The sequence below is a fragment of the Poromitra crassiceps genome, assembly GCF_964638095.1.
Source record: "Poromitra crassiceps genome assembly, chromosome: 1".
Classification (NCBI taxonomy): Eukaryota; Metazoa; Chordata; class Actinopteri; order Beryciformes; family Melamphaidae; genus Poromitra; species Poromitra crassiceps.
In genome coordinates, this window is record NC_139623.1 from 32592388 (window position 1) to 32615068 (window position 22681).

At 43.4% G+C, this 22681-nt stretch overlaps 2 protein-coding genes across 2 annotated transcripts; one reads left to right on the forward strand and one right to left on the reverse strand.

Annotated features, from left to right (window-relative positions):
* The first annotated feature begins 1666 nt into the window (after positions 1-1666).
* On the forward strand, positions 1667-9089 carry ftr82 (finTRIM family, member 82). The gene is made up of 7 exons (XM_083641988.1): positions 1667-2350; positions 4325-4420; positions 5031-5264; positions 6138-6297; positions 6713-6769; positions 7572-7637; positions 7727-9089. The coding sequence occupies exons 1-7, from the start codon at positions 1757-1759 to the stop codon at positions 8245-8247; spliced, it is 1728 nt and encodes a 575-aa protein (XP_083498114.1). The 5' UTR covers positions 1667-1756; the 3' UTR covers positions 8248-9089.
* Positions 9090-11493: 2404 nt separating this feature from the next.
* On the reverse strand, positions 11494-19039 carry atp5l (ATP synthase, H+ transporting, mitochondrial F0 complex, subunit g). Its single transcript, XM_083638183.1, has 3 exons — positions 18905-19039; positions 18351-18511; positions 11494-11688 (listed from the first exon to the last, which is right to left on the reverse strand). Exons 1-3 carry the CDS (start codon positions 18954-18956, stop codon positions 11590-11592), a joined length of 312 nt encoding a protein of 103 aa, XP_083494309.1. The 5' UTR covers positions 18957-19039; the 3' UTR covers positions 11494-11589.
* Between the last annotated feature and the right edge of the window lie 3642 nt (positions 19040-22681).

Below are 22681 nucleotides of genomic sequence, written 5' to 3' on the forward strand. Positions count from 1 at the left end.
TTATCCCAATCTCAGCTAAGTGCCTTGTACTGTAACTGGTTTGATTATGTTTCATATTCACTTTCTCAATTAAATATAGACATTGTCCTTGACTAACTTGCAGCTTATAGTTTGTGCTTTCTTGTCGTCGGTTGAAACACAGATAAAGGGAAGCCATGCTGAAAGTCCTGTGCCCAGCAGTGATCCTAACAGGTAGTTAATCTGTAAGCACAGAGTGCTCCATTTACTCAGGAGAGTTTATCTCTCAAAAAGAGGAAGGAAAGAAAAACTGGCTTATCAGAAACCTGACCAAATATGGAGAGAGGCGAAACTGCCTATGAAGTCATGCAAGATGTGTAGGGAGGAGCCATGTCTACTTTGCACAACGTTAAATTAGCAATACTTTTTTTCTGTGACACAATCCCAGATCGAGATCCAGAAGAAAACACAGTTTCAACAAACAATTCTTTGACAGTCAAGGGGTTTCCAAAGTCATTCTAACATCAAATAAAAGACTCTCCATGAGAGACATGAGCATGGGAGGAAACCAAGGAGTGGCCCTCATTTGAATGCTAATGAGAGGCTATGATGTCATCAGATACTTGAGTGAGAGAAAAGAGTGGAAGACAAGACAGTAGAAGAGCTCAATAGATCAATAGATCAATAGATCAATAGATCAATAGATCAATAGATCAATAGATTCAGACCCTGACAGAATCATTTCCCCAGGCTGGTTGGAGATGGCAATAAACCAACGAAGGCGGACGGCTGAATGTGCAACATAGCCTGTAGTGAAGTACGCACACAAATATTTCAAACATCCAGTGTGACAACACACCTGTATTTGACAGGAATGTTCTGTGTAATATGCATGTTTTTGTTTGTTTTTTTGGTCTGCCTCCACAAGGAATATTTTCTCTCTGCTTTACACACAGATGCTATCTACATATCTACAGTTACAAATAAACCTGTAAAAGTGACTAGACTGGTCTGACCGGTTACAGAGTCAATATTTTAAGTAGCTCATAAGCTGAACTCAAAACTGTTCTTGGACAAAACACCTGAGGCAGTTTCAACTTTGGACACGGCTACAAATTTTGGGTGATAAAAGCAGCGGACAGGTGCCTTTGAAATGACCCTGAAACTCTTCCTATGGCCATAGAGTCTCTGCTTGTTTATAAGGTGGTCCATAAAATCCCTACACTACATGTGTTCGTCTATGTTTGTTGAACTGTAACCAGGGTCAAACGAGACATCAAATGATGTGGTCATTTACCAGTTAAGACAAATGTCAAATGCTTTCAGAACTGCTCGAAAAAGAAGTAAAGTGTGTAGTGTCATTTATCTACAGATTACACATTAGTTTCACTTTTCGTGCCATTTACAGTTCATTCATTCTCACTCTGCCTGCCTATGCTCCTTTTCTTCTCCTGTATGCCCGCCCCCGCCCCCTCTCTCTCTCCCACTCCCTTTCTCTCTCCCTCTCCCTCTCTCACCATCCCTCCCTCCATCTCTCCCTCCCTCTCTCTCCCTAAATCTCCTGCAGCCTTTGCTCAACCTGCTTATCTGAACTGGGCAGGGCTCGATGGGGGAGGGCCTAGTCTGCTTTCAATCAATAACCTCTGGAATTCAGAAATACAAGTAGGTCCTGTCTGTGGCAGGCTGTAGCACAGTCCTTGAGGGCGGGCTCCCAGGCGCACTCGACGGTGTCCCTGTCTGCCTCTGGCATTCTCTCCCTGTCTCTGCAGGTCTGACTGTGTTTTGTGTGCCTGTCGCAATGGCTGAGCGCACGTCCCCAGATTACTTCAGCTGCCCCCTGTGTGTGAGCCTCCTGAGGGACCCGGTGGCGATCCCCTGTGGCCACAGCTTCTGCATGGACTGCATCAGCGGCTACTGGAACGAAGCGGACTACACAGGGATCTACATTTGTCCCCAGTGCAAGATCACTTTCACCCAGAGACCCGTGCTGCGCCCCAACGCCACTCTGAACATGGTGGCTGAGAAGATCAAGAAGAGTGGCCTGAACCTCAACCTCCACGCAGCCCCGGCGGGGAACACCTACGCCGGGCCCAGCGACGTGCCCTGTGACTTCTGCTCTGGCAAGAAACTCAAAGCCGTCAAGTCCTGCCTGAACTGCCTGGCGTCCTACTGTGAGAAGCACCTGAAGCCCCACTATGAATCAGCCACCTTCAAGAGGCACAAGCTGGTGGACGAGCTGGGGAACCTGGATCGGAAGATCTGCCCGCAGCACCAGAAGTCCCTGGAGCTCTTCTGTCGGACGGACCAGATGTGTATCTGCGCGATCTGCACAGTCAGTGAACACAGGGGCCACGACATTGTCTCCGCTGAGGCGGAGAGGAGTGAGAAACAGGTAAGGAGCAGTCACTCTTCCTGTTTCTGTTGATGGCTCTTAAGGAGTTGCCTAGAAACTGTAGGACACAGTCATAGCAGTGCTGTTCATTTGAGAAAAATCACTTGCAATCAACTTCTCAGGAAACGAAGGTGTCATGTCATGATAACACGATGAAGACAGGTAACCAGTACATTCACTTTGTATGACAGAAACACCAAGCTGAAAGTACAGGGCTCAGTCAAGGCAGAAGTCAGCTCTAACAGACTCAAAGTTTTTCACAGGGAGATCTTTTGACAAGAATCACATACATGAGGATTAAACAGGACCGTCTTGTTGAAGTCATGTGAGTAAAGGCAGATGTGGTGTTATTGCCAAACTGCTACCCCCGCACTCTAGTGGTTGTACGTGTACTTTGACCCAGTTCACCAACGTTATCAGCAAGCCTGGCAGGCGCTCACCCGCCAAAACAAATGAAGCCCTCTGATTCGCTGTATGGATGCAGGAGGGTCTCGGTTATCAGCTCTGAAAACGCCTTTTAGAGTGTGCGGTGTTCCAGCTGTGGGAAAGATACCACAGAAACATGACTTCATTCTGCCCAGGAAGATTCCCACCTGTGGGAGTGAGCCTGTGGTGAAACTGGAATGCCACAAGTTACTGGGAGTCAAGGCCTTCAACACCTCACTCACATTCAAATGACTCACCAATCAAATGGTGTGTAAAGCATTCTAGACTAGATAAGAAGTTTCGGCAGCTAGTATAAATCTGCATAATTCTGAGCAATGACAATGTATGCATGAGGGATTTATGAAGGCTATTTTCATGTCAGCCAGTGATATGTTTTTTTTCCTTTTTCTTTTTTTTTTACAAGATGAATGATGATGGTGAACTTAACTCCCAACCCCCAGGGGGAGAATTGGGTCCTACAGCAGACATAAGACATACAAAAGACAGATTACACAGTCCATTAAAACACACACACACACACACACACACACACACACACACACACACACACAAACACGCACGCACGCACGCACATTATATCTCATATCACTATCCAGTATCATACAACAAGCATTATGGGCTTTTAGAGTGCAAGCCAATCCAGCAATACTAAGCCTAGTCATCCACATCAAAAACAAAGGCCAATGGATACCCAATACATAAAGCACTAATGTTCAAATCTATTTAGTAAAGAAGTTAATTCTTCTTGATGCTTCCTTTACTAATGGGGAGTCTGTCTTCTCTCATCCCCAGATTTACAACCTGAGTCTCACACATCTCTCACTCTCCATCTGACTCTCTCCCATCCCCCTCCCATCCCCCTCTCAGTTTACCCCCCCCCCCCCCCCCCCCCGCCCCACCTCCCTAGATTCCCTGTACCCCCCCTGCCCCACCTCCCTAGATTCCCTGCATTCCTCAAGCTTATCTTGAAGAATGAGTTGGTGGGCTTGAGTCAAAACTGAATCAGAAGCCCTCCATTCTGCTGCATGTCAGTCCTCTGTGTACCTTCAAACATCTCTTTCAAAAGTCCCACAGCGCTACTTTCACATTCCTGACATGGCCAGGATTCCATGACAGATTTCCCCCCCCCCCCCTCTCCCTCTCAGATAAAAGCCGGCCATGCTAAGAAGATTCTTTGAGCAGGGTTTATTGGACAAACAGAACAATCTCCCCAGCTATTCCTTGATGAGAAAGAATCCTTCTACCGAAGCATTAATTATGAGGCTTTATATCTCGTAAGATGGCACCACATAGACTTTCACTGCAACAAGGCAACAATGATCACACTGAGATCAAAACTGGTGTATTAACCAACAATAAGACATAACAAGATTGATGACCTCCTCAGCATAACTTTTATGATGAAACACTGCATCATAAATTAAGCTCAAAAGATGGAAGGCAGTGCAAATGTAATTATGCAAGGGACTGCTTTGCAGAAAGTGAAGAAGGTGAATATTAAATGTGTCATTCTCATTCCATCAACAGAAACTCTTGGGAGTTTCCCAAGCTGAGATTAGGCAGAAATGCCAGGAGAGGGTGAAGGAGCTGGAGGAGCTGCGGACTGCTGTGGACTCACTGAAAGTAAGGAATACATCCTCAGTCTGGATCAGTGCTATTTTAACCACCACAAACTTCCTTACTGCAATGATTGGAATCCTGTCATCCCTAGAGCTGCAACAAACCATTATTTTCATTATCGATTAATTTGTTGATTATTTTTTCAACTAACTGATTAATCGTTTGTTCTATAAAGTGTCACAAAATGATGAAAAATGTTGATCACTTTTTCCCCAAAGCCCAAGATGACATCTTCAAATGTATTTATTTTTTATTTTTGTCCTGACCAACAGTCCAGAACCCAAAGATAATCAGTTTACTGTCATCATAGAAGACTAAAGAAACCAGAAAATATTCACATTTAAGGAGCTGGATTTCCCTCCCCCCTTCTTCTTAAAAATTGGTCTAAACGATTAATCGATTATAAAAATAGTTGGCGATCAATTTTCTGTCGATCGACTAATCAATTAATCTCAATAATCGACTAGTCGTTGCAGCTCTAGTCGACTCCATCACTGTCGATTCTTAATAAGCCAAAGCAGATCTGTTGATGACAGTGTAGTTCACCAGAGAGGCCTTATTAAGGGAACTTAGTAGCAGCTAAAAACACTGACATCCTGGGTCTCCTGTCCAGAGCTCAGCCCAGAGAGCCATGGTGGAGAGCCAGAAGATGTTTGAGGAAATGATTCGCTCCATCGAGAGGATGAGGTCAGAGGTGACCAAGCTGATCGGCATCAATGAGAAGTCTGCCTTCAACCAGGCCGAGGCGCTGACCGAGCGCCTGGAGCAGGAGATTGATGAGCTGAAGAAGAAGGAGACTGGCCTCAAGCAGCTGTACAGCACTGAGGACCACATTCATTTCTTGCAGGTGACGTATAGTCGACAGCATTTACCGATTTAAGAAGTAACGGAAGTAACAGATGATGAGTCGTCATGTTAATGTTCACCGTGGAGCAACCATCCCATGTGTAAGGGAGTAACTATACAGTCAAAAACAGAATTTCAATGTGATATTGATTCATTCAGAAGAAAGCAGGTCTCTCTCAAAGCCATAAATGAGAGGGGAAACACTCTAATTTGTGGTTGATCAAATGCCATACAATTAGTCAATATCTCAATGTGGATTATTGATTACTACATGTGTGGGTGTGGCCTTTGAACAGATTGTCTTAAATACCACTCACAGTGGTTGAACATTACTGTGAATATAGTTAGCAATGATATTAGTGGATGAAGTGCTGTAGTTTTAGCAATAAAACCTCCAGCACATATTCATCAATTTTTGATTGACACATTTCTCTACTGAGATTTGTTTGTGGGTTAAAAAAGGAGATTTCATGCTTTTATTTAAGCTTATCAACCCCCAATGTTGTACTGCATGTAGCATTTATGGACTGTAGGCCTATTACACAAATAGTTTATGAATTAGTCAAATCAGATCCATAAATTGGGCACCATTCATTAACAAATATGCAACAGACTGTGTCACAAAATTATCTCCAACATAATGAGAAGCCATTACATTAAATCTACAATCCATCAATCAACTAACAAGTCAAGACCCTGGATAGACATGTGGGAAATATTTGTATGCTATGATGGAATGATCATTGGGCTCAAATTTAGCAAGTTATCTCTGTTTCTCCTCTTCTCACCCACCTCCCCAAATCTAACTCATGTTGATGTTTATTCATCTTTATCATGAAGCTCGATTATATGACACAATTTCTTTGACCATCAGAATTTCAACTACCTCTGCACCCCGACTGATGACGGCTTCATACCCAGAGTGACCGTGAACCCCGACTTCTCCTTTGGGGTTGCCAGGAAAGCTGTGGCTGAGATCAAAGAGCGTCTGGAGGAGTATGGCAGAGAGGAGCTACAGAAGATCTCCAAGTCAGGTCTGACCTCAGCACTGGAAACACAATTGCTACAAGTTGGAAAACCAAACTCCAGAAAATTGCGGATTATGAATGTTTGATCTCTTACTTAATGAGGTCCCATCCCAGTCTGTTTGATGTCTTACTTAATGAGGTCCCAGTCTGTTTGACGTCTTACAGTGAATGAGGTCCCAGTCTGTTTGATGTCTTACTTAATGAGGTCCCAGTATGTTTGATGTCTTACTTAATGAGGTCCCAGTCTGTTTGATGTCTTACAGTGAATGAGGTCCCAGTCTGTTTGATGTCTTACTTAATGATGTCCCAGTCTGTTTGATGTCTTACTTAATGAGGTCCCAGTCTGTTTGATGTCTTACAGTGAATGAGGTGCCAGTCTACACTACAGAAAGTCTGAATATGAATTTTTGATGTCTTACAGTGAATGAGGTGCCAGTCTACACTACAGAAAGTCGGACATTAGATAGAAGGAGCAGAGGTGAGCATTGCCATTTCCTATAGCAATAGACGACTTGGAGTTCACTTATTGCAATTCCCCGGCAGCGGTGCTTCCAGCTTGGTCAGACGTTCCTACAGACACAATTGGCCGTGTATGCCGGTGGGGTGTATGAGTCGTAGTCACTGCACACTGCCTCCTCTGGTCGGTTGGGGCGCCTGTTCAGGGGGGAGCGCTAAGTCCTGCCGGTGAAACTCCTCGCTGTCAAGTGAAAAGAAGCGACTGGCGACTACACATGTATCGGAGGAGGGTCAGTCCTGCGGCCACCTATAGTCATTGGTGTGGCCTCGGCTCATATACTGTTTCTCTCTGTGCTATGTCATTTATTTTTTACCATTTGCCAATGTGTGATTTTAGTGGATTGCTATCTACCTCTATGTGTTCTATTTTTACTGTTATGCGCATTGTATATGTTGTATCTTGCTAATAGTAAGTATCATTTTTTGTCATGTATCTTGATTCTTTAGACATTAGGATTTTCCTTTAATTGCTGTATTTGATATGTACTGTGTGCGCACAGGACTCTGTGTGCCCAGGGACTACAGATGCAAATTAGCTTTTAGCTATCTCTGGTGCAATATATTTATTGTGTACTGTCCCTGCTTCAATAAACAATAAAGATAAAGATAAAGATGTGCTAGTCTAAATCTAAATCAGAAAAAAACGTGACAAAAAGGGGGCGGAGAAGAATTGATAAAGCAAATAAACAAAAGTACTGGGTGTGGGCATATGCAGTTGAGTATAATACACATTGTTGTCTGACATATTGCTTCTCCATCTCCAGTCAAAGAAATGACAGTGGACAGTGCTCCTCCTCCAGAGCCCAAAAGCAGGGCAGACTTTATCAAATGTAAGTATCTGGTCCATTTACCTGACTTTTGACCCTTTCTCAACTCAGCCAATATAGACAATAGAACTGTATTGACTCTCCTCATTCAGACTTCTGCCAGCTGAGACTGGACCCCAACACGGCCTACAAGGAGCTGCACCTGTCCGACAGCAGCAGGAAGGTGATCCGGACCAGGGAGCTGCAGCCCTACGTAGAAGCGCCGGAGAGGTTCGACAGCTTCGCCCAGGTGCTGTGCCGGGAAGCCCTGTCCGCAGGCCGCTTCTACTGGGAGATCGAGTGGAGCGGGGAGTTCTCCGTGGGTGTAGCCTACAGAGGCATCAGCCGCAAGGGCAAAGGCTCGCTGTGTCTGCTGGGCTACAACGACAAGTCCTGGAGTCTGCTCTGCTCGGACACAGGCTACTCCGCCTGGCACAACCGAGTGGACAAGGCCATCGACGCCCCCCACTCCCCCAGGATAGGCGTCTACCTGGACCACACGGCAGGCGTCCTGGCGTTCTACAGCATAGGCAACACCATGACGCTGCTACACAGGTTTGAGACCACGTTTGTTGAGGCCCTCTATCCAGGCTTCGGAGTTGGAACCTCAGTGAAGATCTGCCAAATCAAGTGAACACTGATACCCCCTCTGATTCAATTACTGGAAATGTGAGAATGTTTTGTATATCTTTTGTTTCTCATAATATACAGTAATGCCTTTGGAATACTGTATATTTTTGAAGTAATTGGAAACTGTCCCAGTCCCAAACTACATTAATGAAGTTATGAATTTGTTTATTTTTGAAGTCCTCACGAATGTGTCTCCTTTTTTTCTTTTTTTTAATATATACATCACTCTAAACATCACATTATAAGGTGTGTATTGTGCTGTCAAGTCACAAAGTGCTGATAGTTTCCTCCTGTCTATATACTATAATTTCTACTTAATCACACGAGTAGGCTACAATACAATGAAAAGTGTTACCCCATGTTGCAACTGATGATCTAACTGCTGGATAATGTAAAAATGTAATAAAATATCCCTCTAAATGTATAAAAACAAAGGGTGTAACAGATTTGTAATTATTATGTAATAATGTCAAATGATGAACTACATTCTTCTTATGCTTGAGTCATTACATTATTAGCATATTGTTAGCAATATTGCTATTGCATCATCAATTACAATGTTACACTGACTCTTATGATGGGTATGGGTAATGTATAAAATGTTAATGTTATTACAGCACACAAACATATTACCCTTTCAACTCATTTAGAGGGACATTTTGACAAGTTATTGCTAATCTGGCTGTAATTACATAATCTGTTGCTAAACAAAAAATATTTTTTTTCACTTGAACTAACCTCTATTTAATGTCTTGTTTATTGATATAAAGGAGAACCAGAGTATAATTATTATTCAAAAAGGACTTTTATTTTAATGACAAGAATTATTCATTGATAGTTCTCAATAAAGACTTGAATAAATGAATTGATTGTTGTGTTTTCTAGATGATTTTTTATTTTATTTTAGCATAAGATTAATATTGACTGGACCAGATTGTGTAATGTTTATTTTGTTAAATTAGCATTTAGTCATTCTATAATAGATCTATCTGACATGGATTTAGTTAATGATTGTTTTAAGGCATTTAATTACAGCTACACACGCTCGATTCCTGGGCTCACCTGCCCTGCAGCTCACATACGCAGCTCACCCGCTGTGTGGCCTCACCTGCTCTATTGGCACGCGCAGGCGTGTGTGTGTGTTGCTCACAAAATGTTATTTCCCTTAAGTTTACGTGTGCACGGGGGGTGTGTGTGTGCCCCTTAAGTTTACATCAGCGCCTATGACATCATCAGTGATGTCATAAGATGATTTTTCTCACCTGGCACGGTGGCGCAGTGGTAGCGCTGTCGCCTCACAGCTAGAAGGTCCTGGGTTTGATTCCCACCTGGGACGCTGTGAGCTCTGAAGGAGTGCGTGCCCGTCCGCATGTCCTCAAGTGCCCACCCCCCGGGTGGGGTCGTCAAAAGGGCCTTACTGGGTGGAGTTTCATGTTCTCCCCGTGCCCCCTGGGGGTTTCCTTCATATAGGAACCCCTCACCAAAACATGCAATATCCTGGTCGCTGAAGTGGTGCCTCCTCTGGTCATTCCTGTTCGGAGGGAGGGAAACTCGTTGGAATAGCGTGATCCTCCCACATGCTATGTCCTACTGGTGAAGCTTCCCCTGTCAGGTGAAAAGAAGCGGCTGGCTACTACCCATGTCTCGGAGGAAACATGGAGCTAGTTTCGGCTCTCCCAAGATCGGCAGAGGGTGGAGCAGCAACCAGGATAAAAAAATAAAAATAAAACACTAATGGGGGATAATAATAAAAAATCTGGAAAAAATCTGAAAAAAGATGATTTTGCTCTTATGACATCATCAGTCTTATGACATCACTGATATCATCAGTGATGTCACAATGCCTCATATTATGCAAAATCATCTTATGACACAATGCTTATGACATCATCAGTGGGACAAAAATTGAAACAGAGAACAGAGAACCAACATTGCCCACTTGCTCCCTTTGGCTTATAATATAGATGTGTGCATCAGTGCATGTGTCTGAGCATCAGCAAAGTCAAGGACAGGTCTAACATTTTCAGTTATTAATACTCAGGTAGTGAGTTTGAATTGATCAATTAAAATATCTAACTGGTGTGTGAAACAAGTAGGCCTACAACCCATTTACAGCGAGTCAGCAAACCACCTGTTCTGACGGTTCTTTGACTTTCAGTGATACCGTTAGTGTTACTTGAAGAGTATTTTATCGTCCTTATGGCGCCATCTGTTGGTTGCCAAGCTCACCACAGAAAACCCCTTTGAAGATGGAAAGAAATAAAACAGATACTTCAAGGGAATCACTTGATTATTACAAAATTTCTTACCGTAACTTCTTCTTCCCCTATTTATCGTTAATGGCGGATGGCAAACACCCTTGCTGGCCTTGATGAGGAGAGGAGGGTGAGTTCTTCTTTAATGCGGAGCGCGGACTGACGTTTGTGAGACGTGACATTTTAATTGAGAGGGGCCTATTATTATAATATGAATTCGAATTTTCATCTGGGCTATTTTAATTTAAAATCGTAAAATATTCTATTTTACGATTTGTGGAGCCTGATATTCAGAATGAATCAATGGCCATTTCGTGAATCCAATCACTTGACATAATGTAAATAGTTCGCCAGAAATGCCAACATCCCCCGGTTTGGTTTCTTTGCAGATCCCTCCGCACTTGCTCTCTCACAGCTTCACTCCAATGTAAAAACAAGACCCAGTTTACATCCTGTCACATACTGTAGTGTACTGTACACCATCCAATTGGCTTAGCTACCAGTTCATACAAATATGACATGTTGAGATAATTCATTTTTTAGATCTGATTATTGAGTTACTGCCTCGATACATACAGTCAATGCTCGATACATAAGAATACATGTATGCATAGAATAGATTATCCAAAAGGAGTAGATATAGCTTGACTGCACTGCTGGTTTTGCATTATTTATTCAGTCGTTAACTAACCCAGATAAGAACTGTAAATAATAACCAATATTTAATGGTGGACTGGGAACAGTATAAACTACGGCTATGTATTTATTTCCATGACAATTACATACTTTTGTTAGACTTTGTGTCATTTTAGTTGGGTTCAATCCATTGTTGAGGATGTAACTTTACTGTAATAGGTATTGCTAAGTGTATGCTATAAGTAACACATTAGGTTTTAAAACTGTTGTTTTTATACCTGATAAATGCATGTTGGTTATATTAAAATGCCCTTCTAGTTGCCTATACCAAGAAAGCAAGCACTCAAAAACACACAATGTAGTTCTTAAACAATAGACATTTATTTATTGGATCCCAAGATTGGTGCAGGAAAGTTGAGCATACAACGCTCAAAAGCACAAGGACAGTCCAGAATTCAGACAGCATAGCCAATAAGGCCTCCTTTGCCGATGCACTCTCCGATATAGAACCACATCAGCACCTCGGTGGCCACCAGTCCATTCCTTAACGCATCCTGTGAGAAAAACACATTGAAATTAGCCAACACTTGCATTTGCCAGCCAGGGATATTATTTATCAGACAAAACGTCTGAGAATTTTTTTTCCTGCCAGACAATCCACTTTTGCCCATTTATTAGCTGCGGCCAGCAGCTCTATAAGTCACTCTGACCTCTCTGCCCATTGACATGGCCAATTTCCTCACCACCACTCGCAATTTCAACAGCTCAATGATGGAGGATGGCCCTATGAGTGAGTGAAGGCATCGCAAGACATTTTAGTCTCAAGCCAACATTTTCAAATGACAAACCAGTGTTTCCATTAGATTATTTCATGTTGTGATGCATCACCTCTTTACTGGCCATTTATGTTGGATTTCTACTCTAATTAGCCAGCTCAATAGTCTCTGTGAAAATGTGTTCATTATTTGTGTAAATTATGGGCCAACATAAGCTGTGCCAGTCACCTGTCAATTCCTTGAGTTTGACAGACAGCATTATATTGTGTGAATCATGTGTGCCTGCTACCTTGCATCATTCTTTGAGTAGTCACGGTAATGCTGAGGAGATAACAGTGTTGTCTAGGGCTGTCGTGGTTATCACATTACCGCGGTTACATACTCAGGCCCACCGCAGAATCAAGCTGATTACCGCAAGCAAATGAGTAGACATGCAGATAATTCATTCGAATTTCAACGTCGCTAATACAAGGGCCAAGCAATGCGCACAATAGTGTTGGAGTCGAGACCACCTAACCCGAGACCGAGACAAGACCAAGACCGAGGAGGGGCGAGACCGAGACAAGACCAAGACAGAGGGGGGGCGAGACCAAGACAAGACCAAGACCGAGGGCGGGCGAGACCGAGACAAGACCAAGACAGAGGGTGGGCGAGACCGAGACAAGACCAAGACCGAGGGCGGGCGAGACCGAGACAAGACCAAGACCGAGGGGGGGCGAGACCGAGACAAGACCAAGACCGTGGGGGGGCGAGACCGAGACAAGACCAAGACCGTGGGGGGGGGCGAGACCGAGACAAGACCAAGACCGTGGGGGGGGGCGAGACCGAGACAAGACCAAGACCGAGGGGGGGCGAGACCGAGACAAGACCAAGACCGTGGGGGGGCGAGACCGAGACAAGACCAAGACCGAGGGGGGGCGAGACCGAGACAAGACCAAGACCGAGGGGGGGCGAGACCGAGACAAGACCAAGACCGTGGGGGGGCGAGACCGAGACAAGACCAAGACCGAGGGCGGGTGAGATCGAGACAAGACCAAGACCGAGGGCGGGCGAGACCGAGACAAGACCAAGACCGAGGGGGGGCGAGACCGAGACAAGACCAAGACCGAGGGGGGGCGAGACCGAGACAAGACCAAGACCGAGGGCGGGCGACCAGACAAATGCGAGACCATTTTTAAGACCATTTATACGCGACAATTTAACCTTTAGACTATTGCTCTACTAATACTAACAACAAAATAAATCATTAGCCTACATGTATTTAGGAATTATAGTAAAATATAAATGGCTGTACAGTATATACTCAGTGACAGAATGCAATCCTTTGATCTGAAACACTCTCATATCACTGACCTTCAGAAAGGCTCAACACAGTGGACAGAATGAAAAACACCTTATGACCTATGACCCCCCCCCCCCCCCTTTGTGGTTTGTCTCCAGCCACCTTTTTGACCTGTGTTGTCTTCCTTTGTGCATGAATGTGAGGGGAGTGGCTACATACAGCATTAGAAACTTTCAAACTGCAAGGTTATTGGTTGCGATTGCGATTAAAGGAAGGATTTTTACACCCAATCACAGTAAAAAAAGATATATACACAGGCAAGGAATGATGTCACTGCAGTTGTGGTTTCGGCTGGTCCTGAAATAAAATCCCGAGTCCGGCTTGCCCGAGACCGAGACGAGACCGAGACCGAGACCGAGACCGAGATGAGACCGATGGAGGGCGAGTCTGAGACGAGACCATCAAAATGTGGTCTTGAGACCGGTCTCGAATACTCCAACACTAGCGCACAATATAACCCATTAGCAGCAACAAAGAATCGCAAATAGCTCTCCAGTACCAGTCACTCTGGAACGAAAGTGAATGCAGTCAGGCTGCGGGGCACCCAGTGCCATTGATGATTGATTAACTTGTAGATAGGAGCGTGCATGTTGTCTGTGTTCCAGAGTATGATCTGAATGCAGACTAATTAAATATTCTTGCTGCAAAATATTTTTTGTTGTTTTTTATTCACCTTATGTAGCCACACCCATTTGACCCGGTTGTGTGGTCGTGTGACGACTTCCGGCAAAAAAAAAGAAAAAGAAAAAGGCCGGCTGCTCCAATATCATCCAACTCTGAATTAACTAATAATTTAGCCAATTGTATGTAACATACAAAATAAAAGCAAACGGCAATGTCTAAGAATGCAACGCCATGTAACTGGCTCGTTAATTCTCGCATTCCAGGGAATTACGTTAACTCTGCGGGTCTTATAGACGTAAGTGGCTTGAGCGGCGCTCGGAGGAGAGAAAACCATTTGAAACTTTCTTTGTTGGAGTCCAGGTATGTTTTACAAGAAAGTGCTCGTCATTGTCGACGATAACGTTATCTGACCTGGCTAACAGTGGATACTCCGCTTGCTTGCTGTGTACCAAGCTCAAAGTAGTAGGCTACCTTCTTTGTTTTACCCCCTGCACTGTCCGCTACAAAAACAACTGTCTTCTTCTGACTAGGGGTGCACCGATTGCAATTTTGTTAGCCAGTTCCAAATTCCGATTTTTGAATAGTCTGACTTGCCGATACCGATTTCTGCCGATTCCGATTTTCTTTCTAAGAACAATAATTAACAGCTTACACAAACATTTTTGTAACTTTGTTTGAAAATTAAGATTCATATAACAATTCTTATCATTTGCATGAAGTAGGACCATCTCACTCAAACACATCTCAAAATAAAAGTGTTCCAGGTTGCTGGACAGAGCTTTTTTGTGCAAATACAATGAATAAAAATGTTTATAAAATCCAATAGCCTATATCCCACAGCTATCATGCATTTACTTTTCCAAAAGAAAACGGGTGCAACAGAACATCAAAATGTGATCCATGGACAAGGAGTTTATAGCCTGGCTCCAGACCAGTCCGCTTGAGTAGTAGGGGAAATGAGTTCATGAGTTAAAGTAACGATCTTCAGTCTGAATATCAGGCGGTGTTTACACACAGTCCGAAATTTCGTATGCGTTTTTTTTAAATCTGCCACCCGAAAAAAAGATCGTCACACACAGAAAACCTTGCACACTTGAGTCAGATGCATTTTTATTATTATGTCCGTCGTTGTGTCCATATTATTATGTCCGTCGTTAACCTGGAGCACCCACGTTGATAGTCTATGCAGCGCCTGCACGTTCTACGCCGCCTCAGAGTTCATGGTGTCGACAAGAAATGTATGTTACTTTTTTATCAGTCTGTTTTAGATAGCCTTATTAGAAACGGCATCACAGCTTGGTTCGGTAACCTATCTGTCCAACTTAAGTCCAAACTGGTCCGTCTGATGCACACGGCATGGAAGATTATAGGGGTGAAAGACCACTCATCCCTGCAGTCTATTTTTTAACAGGCCACTCTGAGGCAGGCTAACAGAATAGTTTCTGACCCCTCCCATGTTCTACATGCAGAGTATGCACCCCGAGAGAGAGGGGCCAGTGAGGTGAAGCGAGCCGCTCAGACTGGACTCCAGCCGAGCGGGACTCGACCGCACCTCTGTCTCCACGGCTTATTTTCGACTTGCATGTGTGACAAACTGTGAGCTTTGTCTTCTTCACTGACGGTGAAAAAATTCCACAATGAGGAAGGTATGCTGGCGTGTGTGTGGTGTGGTGGCTGCCTGTCTCGGTGCTTTTGTTGTGCACGCACATCACGTGAAAAAGGGGGGGAGCCAACCGGCACACAGAATCGGCTACAGTATGTAGACTGACCGGCGCAGGTCACCGGTCACGGCCGATCAGCTGAAAATCAGCCATTTCCGGTCATGTGCCGATCATTCGGTGCATCTCTACTTCTGACGCTTGTATTTCGCACCGTGACTGCCGGAAGTGTTAACACGACCCGGAAGAATTTGGCCCACCCCCGCGTCTGAACATAAGGGGCCAGTTGCACCAACTGGTCTTACGACTGGTCTTAAGCTAAGTCGGTCGTAACTTTACGACCTAACAGCTACGCCGGTTGCACCAAGAGGGCTTAAGCCTTCTTTTCACTACGCCCAGGCGTAACTCTTACGCCTGGTCAGGAGGAGGCGTAATGAAGTGCCTGCCTGTAACAGAGATCTCCGTGTCTATCAGCGGAGACCTGCTGTAATTGAATCCTTACCGTCCTTATCGTCGTAAAGTCGCCTTTGAAGCATGACATTAGATTATAACGAACTAGTTGTGTGGCTTAGCCTTCCCAAATGTTGAGGGTCGTTTTTTAGAATTTAATACATAGAATTGGGAACGTTACATTCAATTTCATTCAGACTGCCTGTCATTAATCGCCGCCGCCATTTTCCCCCAGGGCTTCTACAGGAGGAGGGGGGTGGGAGGAGGGAGGGTGTAGTGACGCACATACAGTAGTGGGTGACGGCGCGAGGCACATTTGTGGGCCAATCAGGGGGCATTCCCCGGCAATTCACATGGCTACGACCAGCGTAGTTAAGATCAGAGGTAAGCCCTGTTGGTGCAACAAGCATAAATCCACTCTAAAGACTGGTCTTAACTAAGACCGACGTAGGAGTTACGACCAGGCATAGTTAAGACCACTTGGTGCAACTGGTGCAAACATTTTTTTAAACATTTTGGTCCGAGTAAAATGTTATGCGATCTCTCCTGTTTCTAAATATATCTGTACCGTTTGGTTTGAACAAGTAGGCCGTGTGTCCATCTAGCGTCTTTTTCCGACCGTTAAACGCTGGAACTACGCTGGGGAAGGTGACTCACTGTTACCTAAAGGTGACTAGTTTGCATCCCTGCTTATTCTATTATTGTTACTTGCAACGAAATGGGTTGTCTGCTTCCACCAAATTAAATAAAATACATTATGTTGTATGTTATGATGTTGACTGTTTTTTTTATGTAAATGTGCGCATTTGTTTTCCTTATTATTGATCTTCAAACAGATCATGGTCCAGCACCTATAGTTAAGATAAACTCAAATCGATTCTCCCCAAAGCTAATTATCTACCCAGTATCTGCCGTTAGCGGGTAGACTGGATGTTTTATTTCAAGTAAAGCGTGAGAAGTTTTTATATGGATCACACCAGGTCTGGGAGTATGAAGTGCTTTCAATGCGTGGATGTTTGCCACAACAAGCCGTTTGGAGAGTGCTTACACCGATTGTGCGAAGACCGGTTCACTAGTAGCCACAGCTAGTCTCAGCCACAGCTAACATTACTGCTAAACAAATCTGCTGCCTGCTCGTCAGGTTTGGTTTAACGTAACGCCAGCTCAGGCTTTTCCTTTCCTCTGGGAAAGCCTTGCGAGACATGCGTTGCAAATCAGTAGAGGCTTTTAGCGTTGTCGAGAGAGGACTGAGCGTGCTGTGTTTGCCATGGATGGTGTTTGCTGTCAACTTGCCAGCAACGGAAGTGAAATTTGGTCCGCGGTGTAATCGTCTGGCCAGTCGTTTGAATGCATTAAGCAACGTTCCGCACAAACACATAGATCGGTCAGCGTAAACCAAACTACTGCTGCTGGTAACCACTTCACCGGGCTCACCAGTGACTGAGTGACTAAACGTTTTGCTTGTTAACCAGTTTGAGTCACGCTCTTTCCAGTAAGTACATCATCTTTGAAATCCATTGGCCGGTTGTTGAGCTGCTTGCTTAAGTTAACGTTTTACGGCGGTTGCAGGTGTAGGTACCAGATGTAGCAGACAAAGAGTATTGAAGGCAAGAGGCAAAGCTCTTGTGCTTTTTTGACAACAGCGCTCCCGCCTTGATGTTGCAGTGGAACTTCAGTTCTTATCAATTTAAGTTATTTGGCGCAGAATCGTCAAAGTTGCCCTGCTTGGATACTGCGATTGGTCAAAGAGTTTGATGATTTGACAACAGACAGCAGCCAATCAGTTGGGGCTGAAAAATACGTCACTGAATCCGTGGCTTTGAAATGTTTCTGTGACACTTTTAAATATGTGTGTATCACTGATTTAGACTGCTTGGGAGTGACTGTTGGGGGGAAGTCTATTGACGGATAAGGGACTCTGGAGGGGAGATGAAGTGTCATATACCCGGAAGAGTGATGTAGGGGCTAGTGTCATCTCTGCTTTTGCAGCAGGGTTAAAGACAACAGGAATTCAGAATGAAAACCAGTCCTTATTTGTAAATGTGTGTAAACTAATTCACTTCACCCTCAAATTTAGATGCATTTTTGTGTAGTTTCCCATTGGCATGGTATGTCACTGTGGTTGATGGGGTAAATCTTACATAATTGACACAGAAAACCCTCATTAGCATTAGGGGGTCATAAGTGAACAGCATGAGTATATTATTATAATATACGGAGTGCAGTACCAGGGTAACTTTCTGGGGCTAGCTTTACCCCAAAGTAAAATATGTTATTGTCCATTTAATGTTGATAAAGGATTCGGTTTGAGTCATACATTATCTACACAAATAACTTGTTTGACACAAAATGTCTAGATCTGTCACCTTCACTGTAGTTTGTCCAAGGCGTCCTGACTGGAAACCCTTAATGATGTTTTTAGCCCCTTCGATGGCCTTGGGGATCTCAGCAGGGGAAGGAGGGACCAGTTCAACACGGGCGTAATACCAGAAGGTCGCTAGCCGGGGTTTGGAGTAGGTGACAGCGGCTAGGAGAGAAAACGCAGCGGTCATGGCTCAGGTGTTAACCCCATGCTATCGGTGGCTATCTGCGTTCCACATAGTTAGCTATAAAGTGCTGCAGGGAGGTCCTGCTTGCTAGCATTAGCAAACGAGCTACATGGCCTTTACAGTAGCGTTACATAGTTAAATTAGGAAGGAAATAAGACAGATTTTCACTTCGCCGATTACTTCCTGCTCTGTTAGGTAACATTAACTCCAGTTAACATAACGTTAGCGGTCTCTGTGGCTAGCGTTAGGTCACGGTGTGCATAACATTAACGTTAGCCTAGCTAGCTAATGCCTGTCAATGAAGCTGTTTATTTTCACGCATCTTCCCATAATTATTCGCATGTTGTAGTAGTAGCAACGACTTAACTTACCGCCGACCAATGTAGGTACTTTTGCCACCAATTTCTGCACTGCCTGTGCCATGTTGAAGCGTTATATTGTATTGGATCTCACTGCTCCCACTGGCCGTCAGCCGACTGAATGTCACCTCCAGCAGAAAGGTTCTCATACTAGAATGGATCAGCCGGAGAGACCTAACCTAACCAATCGCCACTCATCATGTCCTTCCAGACGATCCATTCTATTCTAACATCGACCGACCCAGCAGAAAGACCCACAAGCTGCCCACTTAACTGCCTGTATGGAAACAGGCTGCACATGGGCTGCACTATCAACGCGTATCAACGTGGGGTGCTTCCAGGGGGTCCCCAGCAAATTGATTGTTAAACTTTGGCATTATTTCATTTACAAGAAGTTAACCCAAAAGACTGACAGTTCTGTCTGTTCTATTCTACAATTATTACCATCGACATAAATATATCTCTATAATGATTACAGACACACATAGGCTACGTCACTACATGCCGTCACGCCCACATGGAATCCAGCCAGAATAATTGTGGTTGCAAACATCGGTGTTTAAACAGAGCACCAACAATTTAATTCGTACATTTTTGTAAGATGGGGCCGCTCTTTTAATACATCCATGGATGGGGTGGGACTTCCGCAACCACGGATTGACGCCCCGCCCCTAAATCCATGTGTGTCTGAAAGAATATAGCCCATGTTCTGGACAAAATCATATGTAACAATGTCTGAGAAACAATATCGTGAGGAGGGGGGGGGGCTGTGGCTCTAATGTGGACTAAATTAGGGGTTGTTGGTGTGAAAAAGGTTGATAATTTAAGCTCCCTACAATGCCGTTGGCATAGGCTATTATGCGGGACCTCAGTTTGAGAACCACTGGTGTAGTTTAGACTAGTGGTTCTCAATCTGAGGTCCCCCAAGTTTCTTTGTTAAATGTAATTTCATTATTTTTTTTTATTTTTTTTTTTTATTTTTTTAACCTTTATTTATACAGGGTGTGCCCTTGAGAGCATGCTCTCATTTTCAAGGGAGCCCTGATTACAATATGCACACATACAGTACAGCAGTTACATGAATACAAACAAGAATAGATAAAAGAACAAAATAAAAAAGAAGAAATATACAATTATATAAAACATCATAGAAAACAAGAGCATCTGTTGCATAGGGTACCCTCAATGAGCACTCTAAAAGACTCCAAGGGGACTAAGTGGTCTAGTTTTAAAAAGCTCTGGAGTAAGTTCCATTTGTTAGGGGCATAAAAGGAGAATGCAGTCTTTCCTAGCTCAGTCCTTACGCGGGGTACAGATAGACTGATGAGTGATTGAGAGCGTGTATGATAGCATGTGTTGTTCAGACTAATGAGTGAAGACAAATAAGAGGGAAGCTTCCCGAGCAAGGCTTTATAAATAAATAGAAGGCAGTGTTGTTCCCTTCGAGCCGACAGGGAGGACCAGCCTACCTTCTCATATAAAATACAACGATGTGTAAGAAATGTATCACCTGTTATAAAACGCAGGGCACTGTGATACACCGCATCAAGCGGCCTCAAAACAGAAGCTGCAGCATGCATATACACGACATCACCATAATCAAAAACAGACATAATTAATGATTGAACAATGGACTTCCTAGTACAGAGTGAGAAGCAGGATTTATTCCTGTATAGAAAACCAATTTTTCCTCTTAACTTCTTAGCGAGGTGTTCAACGTGGTTCTGAAAGGACAATTTGGAATCCAGCCAAATACCAAGATATTTATATGAGTCAACAGTTTCAATTTGCACACCATGGAGTGTGCGAATACAGAAACTGTTGATGCCATCAGTGGACCGAGAGAACATCATTGATTTGGTCTTGTCTGAGTTTAAGACAAGTTTATGTCTTAAACATAAACATAAAGTTTATGTTTATTATAATTCTCTTGAAATGATTGTCCAATTTAGAGATTGAATATGAGTGATTTAGGTAGGCCTACACTACCTACCTACATTATTTATAGCCTACTACAGTGTTGTAGCCTACTCATTTGAGAGACATTCTTATGAAGGCCACATAGGCCTACTATAGCCTATTTGTTGCATTTGCACAGGCGCAAAGGTTCAAGTGAGTTCATTTAGAATTACAATAAAACCACTGCATCAGTACAGACCAGTCTGGTCAGCTGTGTTCAATAGTTTAATTGAGCCCAGCCACTTAGAATTAGAAGAAAAAGTATTTTCCCAGGTTTAATCAAAACTGGTTAGCAGTTGAAATAAGTCTACAACACATAGGCAATTATGGTCACAGACAGTGGTGTATAAAGAAGCCTACTCAAAAACCATACTTGAGTAAAATTAGGCCTACATATACAGTATCTTCCCAGAAAAAGACTTTGGTAAAAGTCAAAGTCACTCATTAGAATATTACTTGAGTAAAAGCTGATATTTTCTGTAGGCCTACTTAAGTATCAAAAGTAATTTTCTGATATTAAATGTAGAAGTATTGAAAGTAAAAGTATAAGTAAATGCTGTAAAAAAAATCAAGCAAAAGACATGCCTGGGCTTGAGTGGAAGGCTATTTCTTCTTCTTGACTTTTATAGCTGTTGGCAAACAACGTTATGTTGCATTACAGCCACCAACTGGAATGGTGTGTGGATCGTGATTAACGTAACTTGCAAACTAGGAGCACTGATTTGCCAAACCTTATTGCTTGCCGGCTACCCAGTTTCTTCTGATTTTACTTTGTAATAAGATGCTTGGAGGAAATGTAGTGGAGTAAAAGTATCCATTTTATTTGGGAAATGTAGTGGAGTAAAAGTGAAAGTTGACAGAAATATAAATACACAAGTGGCGGCTGTAGCTCAGGAGCTAGAGCGGGTTGACCACGAATCGCTTTGGATAAAAGAGGTCGGTGGTTCGATTCCCGGCTCCTCCAGTCTGCATGTCGAAGTGTCCTTGGGCAAGATACTGAACTCCAAATTGCTCCCGTTGGTGTGCCAGCACCCTGCGTGGTAACCTGCCGCCATCGGTGTGTGAATGGGTGAATGTACATTGGATAAAAGCTTTGGATAAAAGCGCTATATAAATGCAGGCCATTTACCATTTACCATTTCCCACAAGTAAAGTACAGATACTCAGAAAAAATACTTAAGTACTGTACTTAAGTATTAATACTTCATTACATTACACCACTGGTCACAGAGGAAAAGGTCCATGACACCCTAAGGTATGCATCAAATGCTTCTTTGGAATTTTATATTTGTGTATTTTCTGCACAGTGTCATATTTGTGACTTCATGACAAACGGAAATCTTAGGTGTCAAATGGCAATAGGCTACGCTTTAAAATGTTACACAAGGAGTATGAAAAATGATCCATCCATCCATCCATCCAAGATTCAAGATTCATTTTAATAGCCACAGTGAGTAATTCGATTAAAAAAGAGGAATTTGACTTAGTGCAAATATGCAGCACAGCGATCACATCAACAGCAGCATAAGATGGAGCAAAACAGAATCCATCCATCCATCCAACTTTTACTTTCAGCTATACACAATGCAGGAATACATCTTCTCTACAAGAACAAACATCTTAGTTGTGTTGAATATAAGTTATGCTCCACTTCTCATGATCTCAGATCATGTCTGGTCATTTGATGGTGAAGTGATCTCTTTCTGAATAAGATCATGTCTGGTCATTGTGAAGTGATCTCTTTCTGAATAAAATCATGTCTGGTCATTGTTGAACAACACTGTAAATATAGGCCCTATTCTCCCACAAGCCTTCGGCGCTAAAACGGGC